The 26838-nt window shown below is 42.8% G+C and overlaps 1 protein-coding gene across 12 annotated transcripts in view; it reads right to left on the minus strand.

The window, feature by feature from the left end:
* PKD2L2 (polycystin 2 like 2, transient receptor potential cation channel) overlaps window positions 1–26838 on the minus strand; it is a 55231-nt gene that overhangs the window by 20326 nt on the left and 8067 nt on the right. For all 12 annotated transcript variants that reach the window (XR_008317662.1, XR_008317661.1, XM_053302672.1 and 9 more), the window contains 6 exons: window positions 26067–26200; window positions 23822–24078; window positions 13268–13489; window positions 3987–4215; window positions 2677–2847; window positions 917–1098 (listed from right to left, as the gene is read on the minus strand). Coding sequence is in view for 10 of the 12 variants with exons in the window: in XM_053302672.1 (XP_053158647.1) it covers window positions 917–1098; window positions 2677–2847; window positions 3987–4215; window positions 13268–13489; window positions 23822–24078; window positions 26067–26200 (1195 nt within the window). In the remaining 2 variants the exon portion in view is untranslated. The remainder of the gene's footprint in view (window positions 1–916; window positions 1099–2676; window positions 2848–3986; window positions 4216–13267; window positions 13490–23821; window positions 24079–26066; window positions 26201–26838) is intronic.

Raw genomic sequence — 26838 nt, forward strand, 5'->3', positions numbered from 1 at the left:
GACTAGGACTTAATATATTAAATCTGTTCACTTAAAATGACTGAGTGTCATCTCTCTTGTGGATGAATGTGCACTTTGCCCACCCAGCCATGAAATGCTTTGCCTTCCTGCCCAGTGTCAGCCCAAGACCTCAGCATCTGAGGCAGGTGACAAGTGCCACCTCTCTCTCATCTTGCTTTGTTTGCAGTGGCAGCTAGTGCCACACACTTCCCTTGGTTTATGCAATCATTAACTTGTGCCTCCTCCTCCTTCACAGAGGCAACATCTGCCACCACGAGCAGCTGATCAGTGCACACACTCCTAGTTCCCTTGTGCACCACTTCATGATAGTAATAAAAAGGAGAAGGAAGCAGAGGAAATGAGGAAGGGGAGATAGAGTCTAAGCATCTCCTTTACTCTACTACCCTGTCCTCCTCCTTCCGTTTTCTTCCCTTTTTCATTATTAGCTCAGCAGCAGTGCATGAGAAGTAGGAAGGTGTGTGGCAAATCTGTGGCAGCAAGTGTTGCTATGAAGGAGGAATAAGAGGCAGCAGGGGGCTACCTCATTGCTGAGTGATGGCCATGCCACTTCTCGGCAAAGAGTTGCTCTAATGGCACTGAGTGGCAGGCTGCAAAGGGAGGGAAGTGAGGTGGTGGGGCATCATCACACAATAATCCAATAGTGCCACTGCCCCTTGAGGAAACTGCTTCACCTTGCCTCATGAAAGGACCATATGTGGCTCCTGTTGTCATGACTGTCCCAAATACTGTTTTAGGGAGGCTTATGATGTTATGGGGGAGAGAGAAAGAATGAATGTAGCTCCCATTTCCACAACATGCAATAATCAAACATCTAATGATTTCTGGAAGTCCACTTTGGGAAACACAATTCTAACTAAGAGTACCATGATATTGAACAGTTTGGAAGGTTCCGTACATGCAGTTCTGGAAAGTGGAAAACTCATCCACTTGTGAACCGAAGACCAGGTAGCCGAGTTGCGCATATGCAAAGAAGATTATAAAGAACATGATGGCAAATCCAATTATGTCTTTAGCACAGCGGGACAAAGTGGAAGATAACTGAGTCATGGTCTTGTTAAAGCTGATGTATTTAAATATCTGGAAGAAAACAGAACAGTTGACTTTTTATGAGACAAGACCAAAACACATTGTACAAGCTTAAAGTTACTTGCTTAAAGCAACTTTCACATCATAATTGTCAGGAAATCAAATATTAAATTAAATTATGCAAATATTTAATTAGCCCTTAAAAAAAAGAGTTGGCGAATGGAAGTCATAAATGGGATTTTAGAGCCTTAAATACATGATTTGGTATACTTTATTGTGGTAAACAGCAGCCTGAAGCAGCCAAATGCAGAAAGTAACATCTGTCCTGACATGGCCACAGATACAGCTGTGCATCATGGCAGTGATTCATGTGAACATGGTAGTGATCTTCTTAACACTGGGTCAGGCATTACTTTATTCAGATAGCTACATCACTGGACCCTTTTCCCGGGAAGCAATTTACTAAACATCTTAACCACCTCTAAGAAAAATAGACAGGACATAACATCAAGAAGTGCAATTTTATTCACACTAAAATGGAGATCATTTGCAGAATTGGATGTAGATTCCACAAGTGCTGACAAATATGCTGTGTTAACAAAGAGATGCCTTCAAATGGGTAGCTGCAGGTATGATGCTGCTGCAGTGACAGCAGATGTACAAGTAAATTGCATGTCATAAGAACATAAGAACGGCCCTGCTGGATCAGGCCCAAGGCCCATCTAGTCCAGCTTCCTGTTTCACACAGTGGCCCACCAGATGCCACTGGAAGCCACAGGCAGGAGTTGAGCATGTGCCCTCTCTCCCGCTGTTACTCCTCTGCAACGGGTACTCAGAGGCATCCTGCCTTTGAGGCTGGAGGCCCCTGCTTCTGTTTCCACATCCAAAGGGAGGACTTGTGCATATTCCTCATGGTAGGATTGCACAAGTTTCACAAGTATCTGGAACTCACACATCTCACTAGTGAGGCGATGTGCAAGTCACACTTTTGCACACTACCCAGAAGTCAGACATGTAATTAAGTCTTTTATGAGCCAATTGATGTTCACTGTGATAACATGCAAAACAGACACCACTGTCTGAGCAACTGTGATGGTGCCACCAGTCTGGAACAAACCATAGATGTACTATAACTGAACCCATCTTTTTAAAATGACACAATTATTTCAAAGTGACATTAACAACCCATGATAGAGAGGGACAATGATGAACTAAATATTTTCCAAAGTCCAAGACCCCATATTGAAGAAGCACTGTGCAAAGGCTGGGATAGGTTTTCCAACTCCTAAAATTCCAGGGGTATTCTGCATCCTTCGTAAGTTGATAAAGAGCTTGATAGTGATAGTGACAAGCTCATTGAGCTTCTTCTTGACAAGAGGCGGACATTTGGGGCAGTGCACAAATATGATAGATAGATAGATAGATAGATAGACAGATATCAAAGCCTAATCACAATTAGAGATCATGAATGTGGATCGGAATGGAAAATGTCCATAAACACCCAAGCAAACGTTTGCCAGCTGATTCTTGAAAGCAGGACTGTGACATTGATCTTTCTTTCGGATGCTTGCCCTCAGGGTATGTCAAGTAAATATTATTAATATGCTTAGAAATGGTGAGCTGCAGTACCTTTATCCATGCAAAGAAGACATTCACTGAAATCATATTATTGTAACGGGTCTGCCAGAATGTGAGGAAATGAAAGTCTGGATAGACAAATGAATTGGAGAGAAGATTTTCCATCAATCTGGACACTTCAATAGTTCGGTAAACGTTGAAGGCAATAGCAATAACAGACAACTAGACGGGGGGAAAACAAAGGTTTCTGAGACTACAATCTGATGTTTCTTATATCTCCAATACACTACATAATTACATCACACTGAGGCTCTACACACGATCTGTGTGTAGAGCCTAACTGGGTTCTGCGGGGAGAGCGGGCTTAGCTGGCCCCCGACACCATTACTAGCTCCATCACGGTGCCGGAAGGGGTGGCGGGGATCGGGGGCCGCCTGGCTCCTGGAAGTCCCAGAGTGCCCTGCATAATTGTGCGGGACATTCTGGGGAGACAACCCCAAGGTGGGGAGGCTTGCGGTAACCTCCTGGTCGGGGGACTCCTCATGAGTCACCACGGTGCGCTGCCGCATCGTGGCATCTCACGATCAGGAGAAAGGGGTTAGCAGAGCGCTTGCTCCGCTAACCTCATTTAATGGGTGTGTGTGTGTGTGTGTGTGTGTGTGTTAGTGAGGTTTGCTGCCGGGAACCGCACAGCTCCTGTTGCAGCACACAGCCGCAGGAAAGCGGGCTGGGCTCCCTTAGCCTGATTTCCTGCAGTCATGAGAATAGCCTCACTGCACACTACATCGCACTGAATATAATCAACCCCAGTAATTCAATTTCCCTTTTCCCCTATGATGGAAAAGCATTTCTGAGTATGTTCCTTTAGGGAAAACCAGGCCTAAAGTGGCCATGTGGAAACTTTAAAAACAGGTTGCTCCGTGTCCACAATTGTATGGGGTATTGCTTAGGGGTGAGGGGTATTTTGGTTCCCTCAGCTTAACCCCTTAAATTGTTACCCTTGTATCATCTTAAGTCACCCAAAATGTAGGGCCTCCATATGGGGTGGTGGTAGATGGATAGTAACAACTCCTGCCTGCAACCCTGGAGAAGCCTCTGCCAGTCTGTGTAGACAATACTGAGCTAGATGGACCGATGGGCTGACTCAGTATATGGCAGTTTCCTATGTTCCTATTTTAATGAGTCCTGTGTCTATCTGATCATCATTCCCTTGCACATCTGTCCCTTCACCAGCACTCTCCTCAATAAAGGCACAATGGATGAGAGTATCCTCCTGCCCTCCCTCCAGCCAATATGGTATCTGCCATACTTATCTTTTTCTGCTGCAGTTTTCAAAGTCACACATAAAGGCTGAGACTCACCAAGAGCAACAGCATATCTAGCCAGTTCCAGGCATTTCTAAAGTATTCAAATTTCATTTTGCGGATGTTTATACATTCCTGGACAATGAAAGAGAAGATGAAGAGGCAGAAGATAACTTCACAAGAGCCCAGGAAATAATCATAATAGGTGACGTATCTGAGAAGCTTTACGGAGTTGAACTGCCATGAAGGAAGCGCGCCACCTGTTGCAGGAAATTCCACAACTAGCCTGTGAAGCAAAAGAGTGGATGACAGCTCAGTATCACACAGAAGTGCTACATTAAACCTTTGTCCTTGAAAAAATAAACCATGTAAAGCATAAAGGCTGATCCAAAGCCGTAAAGTTCACCTGTGGTAACCACAAGGGCCTTGCATGTGGCACTGTGATGGTGCCAGATATACATATTTTAAATAAACAAATGAACAAACAAATAAATAAATAAATAACTCTCAAGGGTTTCCCCTCAGGTTTTGAAATTCATTTACTGGATCTAATAAAAGTTGCCACTCTATATTCCTCATGTCTTCACATATTCACATTTATGAACCCGATAAAAGGTGTTTATAAAGTGAATATCTATTTTACTTGTAATCTGAACAATAATTTGTACTAAAGATGGCTTTCATTAGATATTTACTTCCAATATATGCCTTTCTCTTCTTCTAGTATTACAGAATTAAAGTTCACATACTCATTTTTTATTAATTCCAGTAATATGCGCTATATTGTTTTTACTGGGCTTCTTCTTCCATTATTATTAATTTATTATTCCTAGAGGATCTCAACAGGTATAAAAGAAATACAATAGCAAATACAATAATCTCTCGAAAACACAAGAAAGAAATATAGTTGTCCTTACATAATACACTAGGAACAAAAAGTGGCTAAACGGCAGGCTTACAAATTTAGGGGAGAACAGAAAAATAAATAAATGTCTCTAATCAACAAATGCACAATGGTGAATTAGCAGAAAAAATGATCTTGTGGAATAATTTTGAAATACTATCAATATTTATATAAAATTATATTAAGTCAAATCAGAGGAAAAAACTCCAACTTCTTTAACAAATACTGATATGTCAAAACTATCTAATGATGACTGAAGGAACTGGATATACCAATTAAAAACATCTAAAGTTCTTCTGGTTATCAAAAAGTTAAAAAAATAACAGGTGCAGATGACTTCTCACCAACTTACCCTATTTTCCTGAATTCAGGTTATTTGATGTTTGAAGTCCAGAGCAGGGGGTTCAAGAGGACTTCAGAGTCCTCTTGCTTTTAGGTAAATATAATCAGAATTTTTAAGAGGGTAATTTTCTATTTGGGTAAATATGGTATTGCTATATTTTGGAAATATTATTATTGGTAAAATAACTTGGCAAAGAGGCACCTTTTTAATGTGGTGATTCTCTTTATTTAGTAGGGGAGAGTAACTGGCCCTATTCACCCCCAGCACAGCACTTCCAGTGACTGTTGCTGGTGTCTTTCTTATGTTTCTTTTTAGATTGTGAGCCCTTTGGGGACAGGGAGCCATCTTTTTTGTTATTTCTCTTTGTAAACCGCCCTGAGCCATTTTTGGAAGGGCAGTATAGAAATGGAATTTATTTATTTATTTATGATTATTACTGCTCCTCGCCTCTGCATCCAGCTGGTGCGGGGTGGTGGTGGGTTTGTGCCCCCAGCCCTTGAGACGGCACAGCGGCTGCCATTTTGGCTCCCTTAGCATGTGACACGGGCCAGCCAATGGGAGCAGCGGAGCGACTGTATAAGCAGCCAGCTCATAAGAACAGCCCTGCTGGATCAGGCCTAAAGCCTGTCTAGTCCAGCACCACTCACACAGTGGCCCACCAGATGCCTCTGGGGAGCCCACAGGCAAGAGGTATGTGCATGCCCTCTCTCCTGCAGTTGCTGCTCTGCAACTGGTATTGAGGTATCGTGCCTCTGAGGCTGGAGGTGGCCCACAGCCACCAGACTAGTAGCCATTGATAGACCTGTCCTCCATGAACTTGTCTAAGCCCCCTTTAAAGCCACCCAAGCTGGTGGACATCACCACATCCCATGGCAAAGAATTCCATAGATTAATTATGTGCTAAGTGAAAAAGTACTTCCTCTTGTCAGATACTGTTTATAAAATTCACCTCGAAAAGGGGGACGGGGAGAACCACATATTAAAATGTTGCTGTTGTAAGATTTTTAAAAAATGATATTTATATTATTTATTTATTTATTTATTTTATTGTTAAATTTATATACCATCTTTCATTAAAATAATCACAAGGCGGTTCACAGAGAAAAAATTACAAGAAGACTATAAAAATTACACAATTAAAATATGCTAAAGTATAAAAACAGATCTAATTTTAAAAAATTTAAAATACAAACATAAAAATATTCCCAGCATAAAAAATCTATTATTATACTAATTGTATTAATTGGGCGGCATACTGTGTAATAACATACATCCAGAAACACTTATTAAAGTTAATTTTCTAGAATGCAATATGTTATGAGTATGAGATAATTATAAACTAAGATAATTGAATTAGCTCCTCTGTGTCTCCTATAGCTTTTAATACAGATGATGATACAAATTCAATGGGCAACATCCAGACTAATGCTGTCCTAACATTAGACTGCTGCCCATGTGCAACATTTTTTCTGCCTCCCAGCTGCCTCCAATGTATTCTTGTGGGTCCCCCAAACCCCAAACAATTTTGGGAGGCATCTGGAGCAGCAGAAGGAAATATTGTTGTGCGTGAGCAATGTTCTAACACGAAAGCAGTGTCAGTCTGACTTGCTGTTCAGTATTAATTCTCAAAAGTTCTAGATATGGAAGGGAAAAGGAATACACAAATACACAGCCTTAACTGAAAGCTTGGTACTATAAGAACATATTCTAAAGCAAAAATCAAGCTACAACAAATAAATCATCTGTGCTTTGAATATTTAGAAACTAGATCATATTGATTTATTGAACCCCATTAAATCTTGAAAAGCTTTTGTTAATAGAACATAAACAGATGATAGTCAAATTTACAAAATATATTTAGAATATAATTGTGAATGTGAATTTTTAAAAAACTACGTGGTACAATAGGCCCAGTATATAGGTGACATTTTCCTAAGTGAATTAATAATTTTACTTATGAATTAATAATAATAATTTGTCTCTGAACATATACACACACACACACACACACACACACACACACACACACACACACACGGACTACTGAAGATCAGAGATGTGAAATTTGAATCAAATCAAATTAATGCGAGCTCAAATTGGGGTGATTCAAGTTATTTGAACTTGAATTGAATCACCAGCACCTGATTTGACTCTGAATTGAGCTCGAATCGATTTGAATTATTTGGGCGTCATTTGTATCTGTGTTTTCCCCTTGCTGGTTTTCTGGCACTGTCCTCTTATTGGCATGAGATCTCCTTGCTTCTTGGTTGGCTTGTTATCATTTAAATCATTGGCTACTGTGCCCCGATTGGCTGGGGTGTGGGAGGGAGCGGGGGGGGGAGGCCAAAGGTGGGGTTTATAAAATGTATTTAAGGGACTGCTTTGAGACAGAGAGCCATTTTCTGCCTCAGAAGAGAAGGATCAGAGACAGACTGCAGCAGCTCAGCACTGGTGGTAGCCTGTGGTTGGCTTATCTGTTAGTTTGTTTTTTGGCCTGTGGCTTATCTGTTTTTTTTCTTTCCTCAACCCAACTGCTTATTTTATTTCTGTCTTTAAAAACTGTGTCAGCAGCAGCCCCAGTGGCTTTAACTGGGTGGTGCTTTGAATTTCTTTTTCTTATGTGGATTTTTTCTTCTTCTTGCTTGTAGGCAGCCCCCAGTTGCTTTAATAACTGGGGTGCTCTACTGATTTTATTTTTATTTTTCAGCCCCAAGTTGCACCTTTGCTGCTGCTGTGTGCCTGCCTGGATTCATTTTTTGTTTTTGTAGGCTGTGTTGACTTCTGTCAGGTGACCAACCTGCCAGGCTCTCTCTGTCCCCCCCCCCATTATTTATTTTTGGGGTGGGTGGGTGCCTGACTGGTGCCCACCTGCCCTCCCCCCAGCTGTTGAATCTTGGTGTCTGATCAACCCAAGATCTTGGTGTCTGTTGAATCTTGCTGTTGAATCTTGGTGTCTGATCAACCCAACTCTGAGCGCCACCAAGAACAAAATGTGGTAAACTCCAGCAGAAGACACTGGGAGACCCCACTTTGGTCAGGGTATAGAACTTAAGAGTTATTTAAATAGAGCCTAGTTTGGGGAAGAGATTAGGTATTTGTAAGATTGCAGGACAGGAGGGGCGGGTTTGGGTTAGAGATGCCACAGTAATCCCCTGCCCTTTCCTTTCCCTTACAATTGCCCCATTGTTGCTTGCTCCCCTCCAAAAAAAAGCCCCCCCCTACAAATAAAGCCTAATTTTTTATTTAGGGGTTAATTTTTCTAGCTTCTGTGTGTGCACTACAGTGCTATAGATAGCATTGTGTGTGGCACACATAGCATAAATAGACCACCCCCAATGCTGCAACACTTTAAAAATAGCCCCCTTAAAGGCATTTCTTCTCCACCACCCCTCCATTAGAGTTAGGGCTTCAATTATTTTTAACCCAATATGTCCAGGAGCGTGCAAGGCAGAGCCAGGAGCAGATTGCCAGGCAGAGGGAGGGGTGATTCTGCAGGTCATCGGAGGTGATGGCGAGAGAGGTCTACTCCCTAAGTTGTCCCTCACCTATCCGGAGGAGCCTGGTCCCACAGTGCTGTCATCCGTGACAGCTGAGGCAGAATTAGCGGGGAGGTCATCCCACAAGTGAACAGGCTTTTCACGTGGAAGCAGAGGAGATGTTACTGGCTGCTAGCCCAGCCAGATCACTATCTCCATCCTCCACAATCCCCATTGGCAGTGTGACACAAAACTTCCATCCGAGACTGGGGAGGAGCAGAAGGATGTATTTCCACTTCCTGGACTAACTTAGCCCAAGACCGAAGGCAGTAGTAGGGTTGGTCTCCAGAACGAACCAGAAGCCCCAGTAGTATCACCACCACCCAAACAATCTCGGACTGATAGCAGCTTGGTGTGGGACCACTTTTAGCTCCGCCATGGTGACCCACACCATGCTGCCTGCATCCATTGCAGGACACAGGTCAGCTGAGATAAGGACCCTAAACAACTTACGATGACAGAGATGCTGCAGCACCTTTGACAGCATCACCTGGGGATCCCTACTTCTGCTGGCAGCAATAGGCTGATGTGTCCTCAACTAGCAGCAAAGCACCTGCTCCTGCTTCAAAGCAGTGGGAGTTGCCTGTGCAGTGGATGCAGTTGGTGAGCAAGTGGTCTGGTCACCCAGAGCTTCATCTCATCACCCGGGTCATTACCAAAATGATTGCTTTGGACAACCAGCCATTCTAGGTGGTGGAGAATGCTGACTTCCACTGGCTGCTCTGACTGCTTGCCCACAACTACAAGATCCCCTCACACACCACCTTCAGCAAGTGTGTGGTGCCCTTCCTGCACCTGTTGTTAGGAATGTGCACAAATCTATTTTTTTAATTCTATTTGTGCCCAAATCAAATCACCCCTGATTTGTTTTGTGTCCAAATCTAACCCCCCAATTACCCCCAGATTTGATTTGTATTTGATACAATTCAGTTTGGATTTGGACCAATTCGGACCACTTAACAAGGTCCTAGGGGCACCAAATTTGGGTGGTGGGTAGGTTCCCATGGGTGCCACCTTTCAAAGTGGTGGGGCACTTGATTAATATTCAATGATTTTTTAAAGTTTTTACTGATTTTGTCTATTTCCACCATAGGAAATAATGGGGATTCAAAGTTGCCATATCCTAACCCTAACATGGATCTCCAGCTTTTGTTTTTTTTAAAGAGCTAAGCTCTAGCCCTTGTAGAAGTGGAGTTATGGAGCAAATCGTGCAGTCATTATTTTTCAAGTGTTTGGATTTTGTGTATAATAACTTTTCAACATAATGAATCTCTTTGATGATTCATTGCACACCTTCATTTCTTTTGTTCATTTTGACTTTTGTTCATTGGACAGTGCCAAACTGTCATCTGCCATGTGCCAAGTACACACACACACACACCACCTGCAAAGCAGTGGGTTACTCATTTTATTCTGTAGGAATATTGAAGTGTTTAACATTCTTTGGTGTCTAATAACCTTTCCTCATAATGAATCCCTATGAAGATTCATTATACATCTTCATTTCTTCTGTTCATTTTGACTGTCATTGGACAGTGCCAACTGTCAACTGCCATGTATCATCTACCCCCCCCCCCCCCGCACACACACAGACACACACTGGAGTACTCAGTTTATTTTTTAGGAATTGTTGAAGTGTTTAGATTCTTTGGTGTCTTCATTACACACCTTCATTACTTCTGTTCATTTTGACCCCACTGCTTTGCAGATGGGGGTGGAGAATTAGTGGTATCCCATGTTCCAACTATCCCCCAACCCACAAGCCACTCAGTTTATATTTTAGGAATTTTTGAGATGTTTAGACTCTTTAGTGTGTAATGAATCCTAATAGGGATTCATTATGAGGAAAGATTATTAGACACCAAAGAGCCTAAACACTTGAAAAAAAATCCTAGAACATAAACTGAGTAGTACCCCACTGCCTTATGGGTAGGAGGGTGGTGTAGTTGGCACATGGCAGTTGCCATTTGGCACTGTCCAAAAGACAGTCAAAATGAATAGAAGAAATGAAGGTGTGTAATGAATCCTCATAGGGATTCATTGAGGAAAATTTATTATACACCATAGAATCCAAATACTTGAAAAATAGTGACCACACATTTTGCTCCATAACTCCACTTCTACAAGGGCTAGAGCTTAGCGTTTTTTTAAAATGAAAGCTGGAAACAAGGGGTAATTAATGAGAGGGATCCAAATCTCAAATCGATTTGAATCGAATCAGACATGATTAGATTTGGACCTGAATTTAGCCAATGGACCACAGGGGTGATTTGTTTTGTCTCCAAATCACCCAATTCAGCTAGATTTGTGTACAAATCTATTTGTACCTGAATTGATTTGCACATTCCTACCTGTCGTGCAGGGAGGCCATGTCTGGGCTGTTGAGTAGAGCAGCGCTTAACATCAGCGTGCATTTCACTGTGGATCTGTGGACAGCCCCAGTGGAAGGCACGCTGCTAACCTGTCCCTCAAAGTACACTGGTGGGGGCAGAAGAATGAAGGGAAATCTGCTGGTGGTGGTGTGGCCAGCCCCTCCCATGTAGCAAAGCACAGGTGTGCTGTGCTGCATGTGGAGGTCCTGGACACTGACCACACTGCAGGTGAGCTGTCAGTGGCCATGAATTGCCAGGTGGAGGGGTGGCTGTCCGGGCAGCCAAACCTTCTCTGAGGGTTCATGGTCACCGATAACGTTGCCAACATAATTAGGGCAGCCAAGCAGGGTTCGTTTGTGTCCATCCATTGTGTAGAGCACACTCTGAACCTGGTTGTGGGATGTGCCTGGCCCTTCTGGGGCTGTGGCCAGGAAAGACATTCCTGCTGAAGGCGCTGGGTGTCATCCTGCTGCTGCCATGGCTGCTCTTGTGGAGAAGTGCCACAAGATAGCAGCTTTCTTCCAATGGAGCGAAAGGGTAGGCGAATGCACAAGATGAGCCTACCTGAATTCCTGATCCCTCAGGATGTTTTGACCTGGTGAAACTCCACCTTTCCCTTGCTCTGATGCCTGCAGGAACTAGGGGTGTGCAATTTGGATTTTCTGTGATTCGGTTCGGGACCAAAACCGAATCACCCCTGTTCTGTTTTGTGCCCGAATATGGGCCACCCGAATCACCCTTGATTCGGTTCGGATTCGGATTTAACCCGAATCTGAATCTGAATCGATTGGGGGGGAAGGGGCCCAGGGGCAAAATTTTGGGGTGGGGTGGTAGTGCCCAATGGGTGGAGTCTACCACCCCACTTTCAGGGGAATTGGGCAAAGGGCTGATTTTTGGGGAATTTTTGAAGTTTTAGTGACTCTGGGGCAGTTCGGGGGCATAGCATGGGATCTGGGCAAAAGGAGTGGGGTGGGGTGGTAGTGCCTAATGGGTGCAGGCTACCACCCCAATTTCAGGGGGATTGGGCAAAGGGCTGATTTTTGGGAAATTTCTGAAGTTTTCATGTCTTTGGGGCAGACTGGGGCAGAAAGTGGGGCCTGGGGCAGAATAGTGGTGTGGGGTGGTAGTGCCTAATGGGTGGAGGCTACCACCCCAATTTCAGGGGGATTGGACAAAGGGCTGATTTTTTGAGAATTTTTGAAGTTTTAGTGACTTTGGGGCAGTTTGGGGGCAGAAAGTGGATCTGCCCCAAAATAGTGGGGTGGGGTGGTAGTGCCTAATGGGTGGAGGCTACCACCCCAATTTCAGGGGGATTGGGCAGAGGGCTGATTTTTTGGGAATATTTGAAATTTTGGTGTCTTTGGGGCAGATTGGGACAGAAAGTGGATCTGCTCCAAAGGAGTGGGGTGGGCTGGTAGATAGTGCCTAATGGGTGGAGGCTACCACCCGTCCCCAATTTCAAAGTGATTGGGCAGAGGGGTAAATTTTGGTGAATTTCTGAGGTTTGTCTTCATAAGGTGAAGCGTGCTAAATTGATTACTTCCTCATATTCATAGTAATTGAGAGTGTGAAAAAGTGAAAGTGGGGTCATGAGAGTTGTTTAACTGAAAAAAATCTCATTTGCTATGATAGAATGAGAATTCACACCTCAGAAGTTTTTTCTTAGGCGGAAAAGATAAACTACTCTATTTTTAAAAAAATCTTCTTTTTTGTCCTTGCATAAGTACAATAATACTAGTACTGATTGATTATGAGTTAGTGTCAGATATGGTATGATAGTCACAACATCATAAATAATTTATGCAAGCTATTAGCACCAAACAAAATCTCTCACTTAAAACCACGGTTTGATAACTAGGGGAGCACATAAAAACAGCAAAAATCACCAGTTCAAGGAGGAAAAATCCAAAGATTTGATGTGTTTGAAAGAAACTGGGCACCATTTATTAATGTTTGTAAAAATAATGGTGTAGTTGAATGTACAAACCTGTTTCCATCTATTATTAAATCTACAATAATTTTGACAATAGCAAGAACAATAAATGTGATAAATAATAATAAATAACCTAGAAGGTGTGACTCAACTTGAATACCTCTGAAATATTTCCAATAATAGATAAAGGATATCCAAACACATTTCTCTTGAAAATGGGATTTCAAGGGTAGGGTATGGAAGAGCTCACCTGACTACGCAAAAGAGATTCACATTGGCATTATATGCTGAAAAATCAATGAAGACTACTCTCGTCCCTCTGGTGATCCAGCTATGTTCCCTGAGAAAGGCGAGCTTCTGCTCGCTTATCTCCTTTGATTTGCTCAAAGTAAAACGAAATCCTCCACTACTGTATATATCAATGAGACCCCAATGCCCTGGGATTAGTGCGTTCGAAGGGGTGTAGTTCCACCTGTTGGAGAAAAGGGAATAGGGAAATGCAAAAACAGAGGGTGGGTGGAGAGAAGACACATACAGTATAAACATAATCAAAAGTGGAGCTAACAGTGCGTCCTAGATCTGAAAAAGTTGATGTGCATTTTGTTTGCTTTGCACAGTATAGTAGAAATAGAGGGAAACTTGTCAAAGCAATCTACTCCCCTTTCCACATTTCCTCTTACACTTCCTTTTCATAACGAGCAGAGCAGGGCCAGATTAAGGGCAACTGATGCCCTAAGCACAGGCTAACAATGGTGCCCCCGCCCCTCAGCCCCCTCCATTGCTTAACTGACAAGACATTCAGACTCAAGCAAATTATTTACTTATACCTTAATATTTATTTAAATTTTAAACCGTTTTCTTCTAGATTTTTTAAGGTAAAACAAAACAGTTCCACCGCCTATAATTTCTTATAAATAGCTGCAACAGAAGGAATGATTGAGCAAAATATTTCATCTTCAAGGTCAGACATCATAACATATGACCATCTTTAATGCGAAGTCTTATCAATATTTTGTACTGCTCTTTACAGTAATCTTTTGCAAATCAATGACTTTTTATTTCAGATACATAGTTTAGTAGTTTTTCGAAACTTTAGTCACTCACCGAGCCAAAGAAAACATGTTTTTTTAACAATGCAGAGTAAAGTCGAACACGGCAGATAAGAACAATTACAAAAAAATCGACAAGATTTGAGTGTGGCAGTGAAATGCAAGGTGGCAAAAGAAATGCAAGGTGACAATAAGGGAGGCAAAAAGAGAGTCTGAGGAACATTTAGCTAAATGTATCAAGGGGAATAATAAAAACTTCTTTAAATACATCAGAAGCAGGAAACCTGCCAGGGAGGCTGTTGGGCCATTAGACAATGAGGAAGTGAAATGGATTATTAAGGAGGATGTGGAGAAGCTAAATGAGTTCTTGATGTCCATCTTCACGGCAGAGGATACACGGCAGAGGATACAGAGCATATACCTGTTCCTAAACCAGACTTTTCAGGGATGGAGACTAAAGAACGGAGTCAGATAGAAGTGACGAGAGATGATGTTCTAAACTGCCTAGAAAAAGTGAAAACTAACGAATCGCCAGGGCCAGACGGCATGCATCCAAGAGTCCTCAAAGAACTCAAATGTGAAATTGCTGACCTCAATTCCGACCTCAAGCATCAAGGGGAATCACAAAAACTTCTTTAAATATATCAGAAGCAGAAAACCTGCCTGGGAGGCGGTTGGACCGTTAGACAATGGGGGAGTGAAAGGGAATTTTAAGGAGGATATGGTGATTGCAGAGAAGCTAAATGAGTTCTTTGCATCTGTCTTCACAGCAGAGGATACTGAGCATATACCTGTTCTTGAACCAAGCTTTTTGGGGACTGAGCTAAAGAACTGAGTCAGACAGAAGTAACAAGGGGTTGATGTTCTAAACCAGGGGTGGGGAACCTTGGCCCTCCAGCTGTTGTTGAACTACAACTCCCATCATCTCAAGCTGGGGATGGCGGGAGTTGTAGTTCAAAAACAGCTGGAGGGCCAAGGTTCCCCACCCCTGTTCTAAATTGTCTGGAAAAACTGAAGACGAGCAAATCGCCAGGGCCAGATGGCATCCATCCAAGACTCAAATGTGAAATTACCAACCTCCTTGTAAAATATAACTTATCTCTGCAATCAGGGTCTGCTGGACTGGAAAGTAGCAAATGTAACACTGATCTTAAAAAAGGGGGGGGGATCCAGGGGGGGATCTGGGAAATTACAGGCCAGTTAGCTTAACGTCTGTTCCAGGCACATAGCAGGAAAGCATCCTCAGGGATAAAATTGTAAAGCACATAGAAGAACAGGCCCTGCTAGGAGAGAACCAGCATGGCTTCTGCAAAGGTAAATCTTGCCTCACAAACGTTTTGGAGTTCTTTGAGAGTGTCAACAAGTGTGTGGAAAAAGATGATCCAGTTGACATAGTATACCTGGACTTCCAAAAAGCTTTTGACAAAGTTCCTCATCAAAGATTCCTGAGAAAACATAGCAGTCAGGGGATAAGGGGACAAGTACATGTATGAATTGCTATCTGGTTGAAGAACAGGAAACAGAGGGTAGGTATAAATGGAGAGTATTCACAATGGAGGGAAGTAAGAAGTGGTGTCCCTCAGGGATCTGTTCTGGGACTGGTGCTTTTAAATTTATTCATAAATGATCTAGAAGTTGGGGTAAACAGCAAGGTGGCCAAATTTGCAGATGATACCAAACTCTTCTGGGTAGTGAAATCCAAAACGGATTGTGAGGAGCTCCAAAAGGATCTCTCCAAACTGGGTGAGTGGGAGACAAAATGGCAAATGTGGTTCAGTGTTGGCAAGTGTAAAGTGATGCATATTGGGACGAAAAACCCTAACTTCAAGTATACACTGATGGGATCTGAGTTGTCAATGACTGACCAGGAGGGGGATTTTGGGGTCATGGTGGACAGCTCATTGAAAGTGTCAACTCAATGTGCGGCAGCTGTGAAAAGGACCAATTCAATGCTAGGGATCATTAGGAGGGGGATTTAAAATAGAACTGCTAATATTATAATACCCTTGAACAAAACTATGGTGCAGCCACACCTGGAGTACTGTGTACAATTCTGGTCACCACATCTAAAGAAGGACATTGTAGAGCTGGAAAAGGTGCAGAAGGGGACAACCAAGATGATCAGGGGCCTAGAGCACCTTCCTTATGAGGCAAGACTACAACACCTGGGGCTATTTAGTTTTTAAAAAAGACAACTTGAGGGAGACATGATAGAGGTCTATAAAATCATGCATGGTGTGAAGAAAGTGGATAGAAATTTTTTTTCCCTTCTCACATAACACTAGAACCAGGGGTCATCACATGAAATTGATTGTAGGGCAATTTAGGACCAACAAACAGAAGTACTTTTTCACAATGCATAATCAACTTATGGAATTCTCTGCCACAAGATGTGGTGACAGCCAACAACCTGGAGGGTTTTAAGAGGGGTTTGGATAACTTTATGGAGGAGAGGTCTATCAACGGCTACTAGTTGGAGGGCTATAGGCCACCTCCAGCCTCAGAGGCAGGATGCCTCTGAATACTAGTTGCAGGGGAGTAACAGCAGGAGAAAGGGCATGCCCTCAACACCTTCCTGTAGGCTCTCAGTGGCATCTGGTGGGCCACTGTGTGAAACAGGATACTGGACTGGATGGGCCATGGGCCTGATCCAGCAGGGCTGTTCTTATGTTCTTCTTCTTATTATTTATTAGATTTCTATACTGCCCTTCCAAAAATGTTTCAGGGCGGTTTACACAGAGAAATAATAAATAAATAAGATGGATCCCTGTCCCCAAAGGGCTCACAATCTAAAAGAAACATAAGATAGACACCAGCAGCAACAGTCACTGGAGGTACTGTGCTGGGGGTGGATAGGGCCAGTTACTCTCTCCCTGCTAAATAAAGAGAATCACCACGTTAAAAGGTGCCTCTTTGCCTTATGATGGCAAAGTGCAACTGCACCCGCCATGTTCTTAGACTCACAGTCCATCAAGTGACAGACCGTACTAATTTGCTGCCTAGTTATATCGACAGATTTGTTCTTGAGTTCTTTGGCTTTTGTTGCCATGTCCTCTGGCCTGGTTTCAGCCAGGTCTTCCCATAGGGAATGCTGATTATGGGACATGCATGCCGTATAGTTGGCAATACGCATGGCCAGCGTAGAAGTTGAGTAGAACTGTCTGTAGAGAGAGTCTAACTTGCGTCCCTCTTTATCTACTGGGGCAGTATGTTTCTTGCCTGAATCGGAAGAAGAAGAAGAACTACTAGGGAATTATGTGTTGGATGTATGAATAGGTATTCACAACCAACTTCCTGGACTTTATACATGTTCTCTAGGCACCTGGAAGTAGGGGCTGTGGATGATGGCTTTTTCCATGTCTGTTTAGAAGCTAACAACACAGGCAGCATTGGTAGTGCAGTGGGTTTATTCATTTTATTTATTATTTATTTATTTGTTCAATTTTTATACTGCCCTTACAAAATAGCTCAGGGTGGTTCACAAACATCAAAGATCCTTTAAAACAATTTAAGAGCACTGGAAGGCCAGGCTGAACAGGTAGGTCTTTAGGGCTCTCCTAAATTCCAATAAAGAATTCAAATTACGGATGTCTGCAGGGAGCACATTCCACAGTCCAGGAGCGGCTACAGAGAAGGCCCGTCTCTGGGTCGCCACCAGATGAGCTGGTGGCAACTGGAGCCGGACCTCCTCGGATGATCTTAGTGTGCAGTGGGGATCAGACCCAAGAAGGCGCTCTCTAAGGTAACCTGGACCCAAGCCGTTCAGGGCTTTAAAGGTAATACCAGCACTTTGTATTTTGCTCGGAAACATATCGGCAGCCAGTGCAGCTATTTCAAAACAGGCATAATATAGTCTCTCCGGGTTGCCCCGGAGACCAGCCTTGCTGCTGCATTTTGAACTAACTGAAGTTTCCGAAATATGTACAAAGGCAGCCCCACGTAGAACGCATTACAGTATTCAAGCCTGGAGGTTACCAGCTGGTCCACCACTGTTCTGAGGTAATCCTCCTCTAGGAATGGACGCAGCTGTCGAATCAGCCTAAGCTGATAAAAAGCACTCCTGGCCACAGCTTCCACCTGAGATACCAGAGTGAGGCCTGGATCCAGGAGTACCCCCAAGCTGCGTACCTGCTCCTTCCGGGGGAGTGTAACCCCATCCAGCACAGGGAGATCTAACTCATCCCTCAGATTCTGAGCCCCTACAATGAGCACCTCCGTCTTGCTTGGATTCAGCTTCAATTTGTTATCCCTCATCCAGCCCATTACTGCCTGTAGGCAGGTATTTAGGGAATGAACGCCATTTCCTGATGAAGCAGATGAAAGAGAGAAGTAGATTAGGGTGTCATCAGCATACTGATAACACCCTGCACCAAATCTCCTGATGACCTCACCCAGCGGTTTCATGTAAATATTGAAAAGCATTGGTGACAGAATGGAGCTCTGAGGGACTCCATATAACAGCTCTCATTGAGAAGAGCAACTGTCACCAAGCTCCACCATCTGGGATCTGCCCGAGAGATAGGAGCCGAACCACTGCAGAGCAGTGCCTCCTATCCCCAACTCCGCCAGGCGACCCAAAAAGATACCATGGTCGATGGTATCGAACACCGCCGAGAGATCCAAGGGAACCAACAGAGTCACACTCCCTCTGTCAATTCCCCGGTATAGGTCATCCATCAGGCCGACCAAGGCTGTCTCAACCCCATAGCCTGTCCTAAAGCCGGTTTGAAATGGGTCTAGATAATCAGTTTCCTCCAAAACCACCTGGAGCTGGTCGGCCACCACCTTCTCGATCACCTGGCCTATAATTATCCATCGCTGAGGGATCTAGAGAAGGTTTCTTAAGGAACAGTCTAATTATTGCCTCCTTCAAGCATGGAAGCACCTTACCCTCCCTCAGCGATGCATTTATGATATTCACCAGGCCTACTCGAATAATCTCCCTGCTAGATCGAAGCAGCCACGTTGGGCAAGGGTCCAGAGAACAAGTGGTGGACCACACAGCTCCAAGCAGCTTGTCCACATCCTCAGGAATCACAGACTGAAACTGATCCAACCTAATACTGCAAGAAAGATTGCTGGACACCTCCTTCGTAGACCCTGCAGAAAAAGTGGAATCCAAGTCACCCCGAAGACAGGAGATTTTGTCCGCAAAGAACCCACTGAGGGCATCACAGCAGAGCACCTCTGGGAGCCGATTAGAAACAGAAGGAGTAGAAGGATTGGGAGGTCTTTGCAGTTTGCAGGAATTTAAAGACTGGGTCCTGGATATTCTCAGTGACCTGTTTCAGATTTATGCCAAGTGACTTGGCCATGTCAATTATCAGAGCGTAGTAATTTTTCTGCTCTTCTTTTGGTGAGTCCAATGATATTTTTAGTTCTATATCATCTGGAGAAGGTTCAGATGGTGATTCTGTGGTTTGGGATCCCCCATCCGAATCTGGGTTTGGATTCTCTGGATGGAGGAATGATTAGTAGAAGGAAATAGCTCCAGGCTATTATTATCAGCGTCCTGAGGATTCTGAGGACTTGCAGGATCTGGTTCAACAGGTTGAACAGGAGGAATCAGTGGTATGATAGGAGGCAAGGCCGGAACAGGCAGAGCCGGGGTAGTAGGTTTTGGTGGGGGAAACATGTCAGTTTGAGTTGCCATGGTGGCCTGACAGGGAAGAAGAACCTGATGTCACAGGGTGAGTCATGATCCGTGACCTGCATGCCCCTTGTGGAAATAAGAAAAGCTTCCCATCCCTAGTGGGTTCAGGGAAACGTGTTACACATAGTGGCTGGGTGTAGTGGACAGCATGAACATAGCCACTGAAGGTTGTATGACTGGCAGGGGAGAACAAAGAGTATATCTTTCTATGGAAGTAAAAAGCCCCTCCTCCCTGGTGACACCATTGAGAGGTTGTAAATTTCATGGGGCTAAAAGTATGTGCACTCCAAGGTTTTCTGTTTTCCATTTAATGAGGTTACGTCTTTCAACATCTTTTGAGGGATGGTGTCTTGGGTATTTCTATGACATCATATCTGTCACCAAGATCAATAAAGTCAGGGCATAAGGGTGAAGTAAGGTATACGCCTTGTGATAGAGCAACACTGGCTTAGGATGGTAACGTCAGTATATTACATGGAGGAACCTCCGATTTCTGAAGATTTCTGTTGTTACTGAGCAATGGGAACTATGTTCAGCTTCAGGATTTTGAACGTCAAGATCGATGTAGTTCCCGACATCAGTGTGCCCGACATCAGTACTAGTATTTCCTTTGACTCGGAAGTAGTAGCAGGCTTCAATGTCAAAGGTGGTTGGGCATGGTCCTTCTTTAATATCAAATATTTCATACTGTCCTTTCCCAACATTGATGGTTTCAATGTCGAGTCCACCTTTTTCCATTTGGGGTTGCTCAGTGTTGAAGAGCTATGTGATCTAATCATTTCCAATTTAGATTTCCCTTGTTTGGCCTCTTTCAAAATCGAAAGGATAGTCTTGGAGGATGAGTGAGTCTTTGACGTTGATGGCTTCGGCATCAAGGACAGCCCAGTATTGTGGCTTGGAGTCTTATGCTTAGTAAAGTAAAGGTAAAGTGTGCCGTCAAGTTGATGTCGACTCCTGGCAACCACAGAGCCCTGTGGTTGTCTTTGGTAGAATACAGGAGGGTTTACCATTGCCGCCTCTCAAACAGTATGAGATGATGCCTTTCAGCATCTTCCTTTATCACTGCTGCCCGATATAGGTGTTTCCCATGGTCGGGGAAATATACCAGTGGGGATTTGAACCAGCAACCTCTGGCATGGTAGTCAAGCCATTTCCCCGCTGCGCCATTAGGTGGCTGCCTTATGCTTAGTGGTTAGTACTGATTTACTGCCGGACTCCCTAGGACGTTTAGTGGTCAGAGTCAGTTTTGGGTGCTGATTTCAATATTGGAGTAGCCGCAGTCGAAGTTGGCTTTTCAGGTAATAGCGCCAAATTATAAAGGGCGTCTTTAAGTCTTATCTCTATTTTTTCTTGTTTGGAAAATTTCTGACGAATCTTACAGAGACCAGTTTTGTGTTTTTCTCCCAAACATAGGAGACACATGGAATGTTTATCCGAGGAGGGGGAAATGGCTTGGCACTTCCCACACCCCTTAAACATTTTCTTTTCTGTCATGAAACTGATATTCTTCTAAATGAAGAATGAATACTCTCACTCTTCCGGTGATTTGAGGTGGCAAACCTTCAAATCCAAAGTCAGCAATAACCTTTTGATGCGTCCTTAATCAATGGCAGTCCAAAAGGAACTAGGAATAGTGACGCTCCATCTGCTTCTTCTAATGAATGCACTCACATGGTGGGAGGAGTCAGGAATGTCAAGTGGAGCTCTAGAATCTTGCTGATTGGTCTACTGAACAGGTGCATATCCCAGTTGTGTGAATACAACGGGATCACATCAAGGATCCTCCTGTACTATTTCTTTAGCTATTCTTCATTGTTGTGTGATTTTGTGATTGCCCAATGCCCATATAGCTCAGTGGTGGCTTTTTAACACCTACATGGAATCACTGGGAAAGATCATGAGGGGATTTGGTGCAGAGTGTTATCAGTATCAGACCATTTTGATCTCTCTGTTCTGGGTGACATTATGATCCTGCAGAATGAACAGGTGTGCAACTGGAAGTATTTCTGGAACCAAACCTCTCTGGTGTCTCAACTTAAGGCAGTGGCCAGGTGTGCAGTACATTTGCTGTTGTCCTCCAAACTTGTCTTCTGCAATGCATTCTATATGTGATTGCCTTTGTATGCAGTCCAGAAAATGCAATTGGTGCAAAATATGGGAGTCAGGTTGGAGTCCAGGGGCCGGGCACATCAAAGAGACCATATCACTCCTATATTAAAAGAACTACACTGCCTACCAATATATTTCCAGGCAAAATATGAAGCGCTGATTATAACCCCAAAAGCCCTAAAGGCCCATGGTATTTAAGAGGATGCCTTCTTTTTTATGAGCCCTACTGTCTTTTGAAATATCTGAGAAGATCTGTCAGCAGTTGCCACCAGCTCATCCAGGACAGGCCTTCTCTGTTGCTGCCCTGAGCTTTTGGAATGTGCTCCCTGCCAAAATGAGAGCTTCCCCATCCCTGACAGCTTTGAAAAACTCTTAAAACACTTATTCATCCAATCTTTTGATTAGATTTGTAAAATTGTGAGTTTGTTTTTAAACTGTTTTAATGTTCTATTTGTTGTTTTAACTTTTATATTTGTTCCAGACTGCCCAGAGATGTGAGTTTGGACTGGTATACACATTCCAAACAAACAAATTCTTCTGCTATATCATTGGCAATATTCATGTTCTGCAAATTAATGCATGTGCGCCATTAGCCTCATTATTCAGCCATTGGACATCCAAAGTCCGTTATAACCTGATGCTGTTGGATTCTGAGATTGCTCAAAATCAGTATCCTCATAACAATCCAGAGATCTGCCATAATGTTGGCTAGAAATGTGACCCTTCATCTGGACGGAACATGGAATAATAATTTTAGTTGCATGATAGCTTCAGTTGCATAAACTTCATTTGTTTATTTCAGTGAACAGACAAATTGAAACATAAAGTCTACCACTCTGCCACTGACAGCCATTCAGCTCCAAGTTGCAAGTACCCAGCTGGTAACCAATACCATCCCTTCCATAGTTGAAGGGACCCTGAAGGTCATCTAGTTGAACCACCCGCTTAGTGCAGGATAAGTACAGGTAAAGCATTTCAAAGCATCTTGGCTTTTAGCTAATTGAGATAATGAACAGGATGCAGACTAACATTGTGCTAGCACCAGCACAATGTTGTGCTTGGAGACAGTATGACATTGTGCACTTTTATACACTCCACATTCAGAGAAGTATTGTGGTGTTTGCACAATGCAAGTCCCTTTTGCAAAAGTCAAGATGTCTGATCTTGGAAGTGAGGTTCACAAAGGAGAAAAAACATGATCTGGCTTCAGTCCACAAGCCTCTGACCAAGAAATGGCAGCAAGTGGACGGCTGTGGGAAAGGGCCAAGATGGTGGCCTTCTCAGAGGCAACAAGGAGCCATGGGCTGCCACTTTTAATGAGCAATAGCCCTCAACCCTCAAGATGTCTTTGGGAGGACATCCAGCAGCAGACGAGGGCTTCAGGCACTCCACTGACCACTTAGTAGAAAGGGAAGCACCTGAAGTCCTCCTTCATACAGGAAGGAATAAAAGGTGTGAAGGGGAAGCAGTAGCCAGCCAGGGGACCAGCATATTAAACTCTGGAGCCAGTGACAGTCATTCAGCACCAAGGTATTGGTGAAGCTAGAACCAACAATAGCACAGGATACCATACCAATTTCCTGGCATTTTGGAGTTTTTGTGAACATGGAAAGCCCTTAATGCAACATGTCAAACTGAACATGTTTCTGTTAATTGGATTTTAGATTGGGCAGACTTAGATGATATACCAGTGCAGTCAGCAATGTTAAAATCCAGGATCATTAGTATTTGGCTCACTGACCAGTGGGAAAACTGATATAGGTTCACATAAGAAAGATGGTATTAACTGACCCCACTATGTACACATATTGTTTTACATTTTTGACTATTTAGAAAATACATGTTAATATTCTCTTTTACTAGTGCTTCTGAGGAAAGCTAAATCCCAAAATTAATCTCATTTTGATATTAATCTCTATTTTGCTAATATAAATTTAAAATGTGTTCAAACACAGAAAGAACAGTTAGGAAAGTGAAATGTCACTATACTTACATGGTGTCATTCCTAAAGCCAAAGCTTTCTTTATCCTCATTTACAGAGCTGTATCTACCATAGCATGCTTTCATGAATGACCGGAAAGCAGGATAGACAGAACATGTGCTGTTATGGATCTTAAGCTGCCGGATTTGAGCTACTCCTAACAGTAAGTTCTCATAGTAGATGTGGCTGCTATTTTCATGGACTGATGTGGAATTTTCAGTATACCATTTTTTCCAATAAAGTCCATCCAGAAGTGGTCCTTCTACATACTATATTATGAGAAAAAAGAAGAGATACAATGTTTTATTTAGCAGAACAAATCATCCTTCTGAAATTCTTTTACTGAAGTGTGCAATGATTTGAAATGTTTTTGGTTAGAGGTGAAAACCAATCAGACCTTGCCATATATTTGTTTACCTTTTTTGTTTTATTCGTTCTCTAGGTTACCACAATGAAATCAATGCTTTCACTCAGCAAAATAAAAAAGGTATAGTGTATTTCAATAGTAACTATTTTCAATGACACTTTTTCAATGTCTTTTCAATGGCATCCTGAACTCCATGAAAAAACACTGACCATCATCCAAAGTCTCAGGTGTGCATCCCACAGAATGATGATTAAGAATATACCTGAATTTTAAAAAAACTGTTAAAGGACATTTAAAAAACAAAAAACCTTTTAAGATGTGCTATTTGCAGCATCTCAACCATTTTACATCAGATCTGCACCAGATCTAGTGGAGGAATGGTGTCACGTGTCACCAAGTTGATGTTCAGGCAGATTGGAAAGACAGTTTCAGTTTTATGAACAAGAGAATATTCAGGGCTTATAATGTTAGAACATTGAAAAAATGTCTCATCTTAACTATTCTTGCACACCATGCCAGTATAATCCTTGTAGTGCTGTTTGAAATTGAAGACAGCAACGGGTCACAGAAACCATGTGTGTAGGCCCCCATGTTAATGAGAGACTTTCCCATTTAGAAAACATGAACAGTGCACAGAAATGGGCTTTCATGAACAGATCACCCTCCTAGATTCAAGCCCAGATAAATATGGTGTATAAAGGTGGTCAGCATCTACAAAGCCAAACAAAGCATCCTACAAAGGAGAGGAGAGCTGGTCTTGTGGTAACAAGCACTACTTGTCCCCTTAGCTAAGCAGGGTCCACCCTGGTTGCATATGAATGGGAGACTAGAAATGTGAGCACTCTAAGATATTCCCCTTAGGGGATGGAGCCGCTCTCGGAAGAGCAGAAGGTTCCAAGTTCCCTCCCTGGCTTCTCCAAGATAGGGCTGAGAGAGATCCCTGCCTGCAACCGTGGAGAAGCCTCTGCCAGTCTGTGAAGACAATACTGAGCTAGATAGACCAATGGTCTGACTCAGTATATGACAGCTTCCTATACAGGTGAAACTCAGAAAATTAGAATATCGTGCAAAAGTCCATTAATTTCAGTAATGCAAATTAAAAGGTGAAACTGATATATGAGACAGACGCATTACATGCAAAGCGAGATAAGTCAAGCCTTAATTTGTTATAATTGTGATGATCATGGCGTACAGCTCATGAAAACCCCAAATCCACAATCTCAGAAAATTAGAATATTACATGGAACCAAGAAGACAAGGATTGAAGAATAGAACAATATCGGACCTCTGAAAAGTATAAGCATGCATATGTATTCAGTACTTGGTTTGGGCCCCTTTTGCAGCAATTACTGCCTCAATGCGGTGTGGCATGGATGCTATCAGCCTGTGGCACTGATGAGGTATTATGGAAGACCAGGATGCTTCATTAGCGGCCTTCAGCAATTCTGCATTGTTTGGTCTCATGTCTCTCATCCTTCTCTTGGCAATGCCCCATAGATTCTCTATGGGGTCAGGTCAGGCGAGTTTGCTGGCCAATCAAGCACAGTACACTGTATACTTTTCAGAGGTCCGATATTGTTCTATTCTTCAATCCTTGTCTTCTTGGTTCCATGTAATATTCTAATTTTCTGAGATTGTGGATTTGGGGTTTTCATGAGCTGTACGCCATGATCATCACAATTATAACAAATTAAGGCTTGACTTATCTCGCTTTGCATGTAATGCATCTGTCTCATATATCAGTTTCACCTTTTAATTTGCATTACTGAAATTAATGGACTTTTGCACAATATTCTAATTTTCCGAGTTTCACCTGTATAGCTGTAGAAAACCTATGTGCTCTTCCTCACTTCCTAAATAGAATATCAAAATTACAACATAAAACGTTACCTTCCAAAAGTGTTCAATGCTGCTTATGGTTTTGAAGGTAGTTTGATCTCTTTCTGACAATGGAGTTTCCAGAAAGAGACTTGACATAACTTTGTTCAGGTAATACATATCTGGGCTCACCATTCCAAATGACACTAAAAAGAAATAAATGAGAAATTTATACTGTTCAGATAATCAGCTGACATTATTCACCTGTCATGTTCATTAATAAGATCCTAAAATAAAAGTTCTTCCTAAGCTTTCTAATATGCCAAATGCCAGAAGAAACAAACAGGTGATTACTACTTCAGCTATGCAGAAAACAGGCGGCACTTGCAATACAGGCTTATACAAAGAAACCTCATTCATACAGCAACTTGCCACTAGCTGTAACGGCTGTAAAGGTGTTTTGTGTGTGCATAAAAGAGACTAAAACTGTATGTCCATATATATAGATGCTATAATTATTCATTTGGGAATTTTACACAACTTCATTTAATGTGCATTACCAAATTATGTTTCCCCCACTTTAAATATCACAGTGCCTTCTCTAATTAGTGCAGTAGAAGATACTCCTTCACCTGCCTAACCTGGATGCTGGCCCATACTTTCTACCTTCAATGAACTCTTTAAATACCCGCTATTTTGTGTAGTGGTTAGAGTGTTGGAGCAGGGAGACCTGAATTCAAAATCTCTGGCCAGCCATGAAACTCACTGGGTGACTCTGGGCCAGTCACTTGTCACTCACCCTAACTTGTTGTAGCATTGTTGTAAGGATACTGCTCTTGGCTTC

This window comes from Hemicordylus capensis, chromosome 2 (assembly GCF_027244095.1).
Source record: "Hemicordylus capensis ecotype Gifberg chromosome 2, rHemCap1.1.pri, whole genome shotgun sequence".
NCBI classification, from domain to species: Eukaryota; Metazoa; Chordata; class Lepidosauria; order Squamata; family Cordylidae; genus Hemicordylus; species Hemicordylus capensis.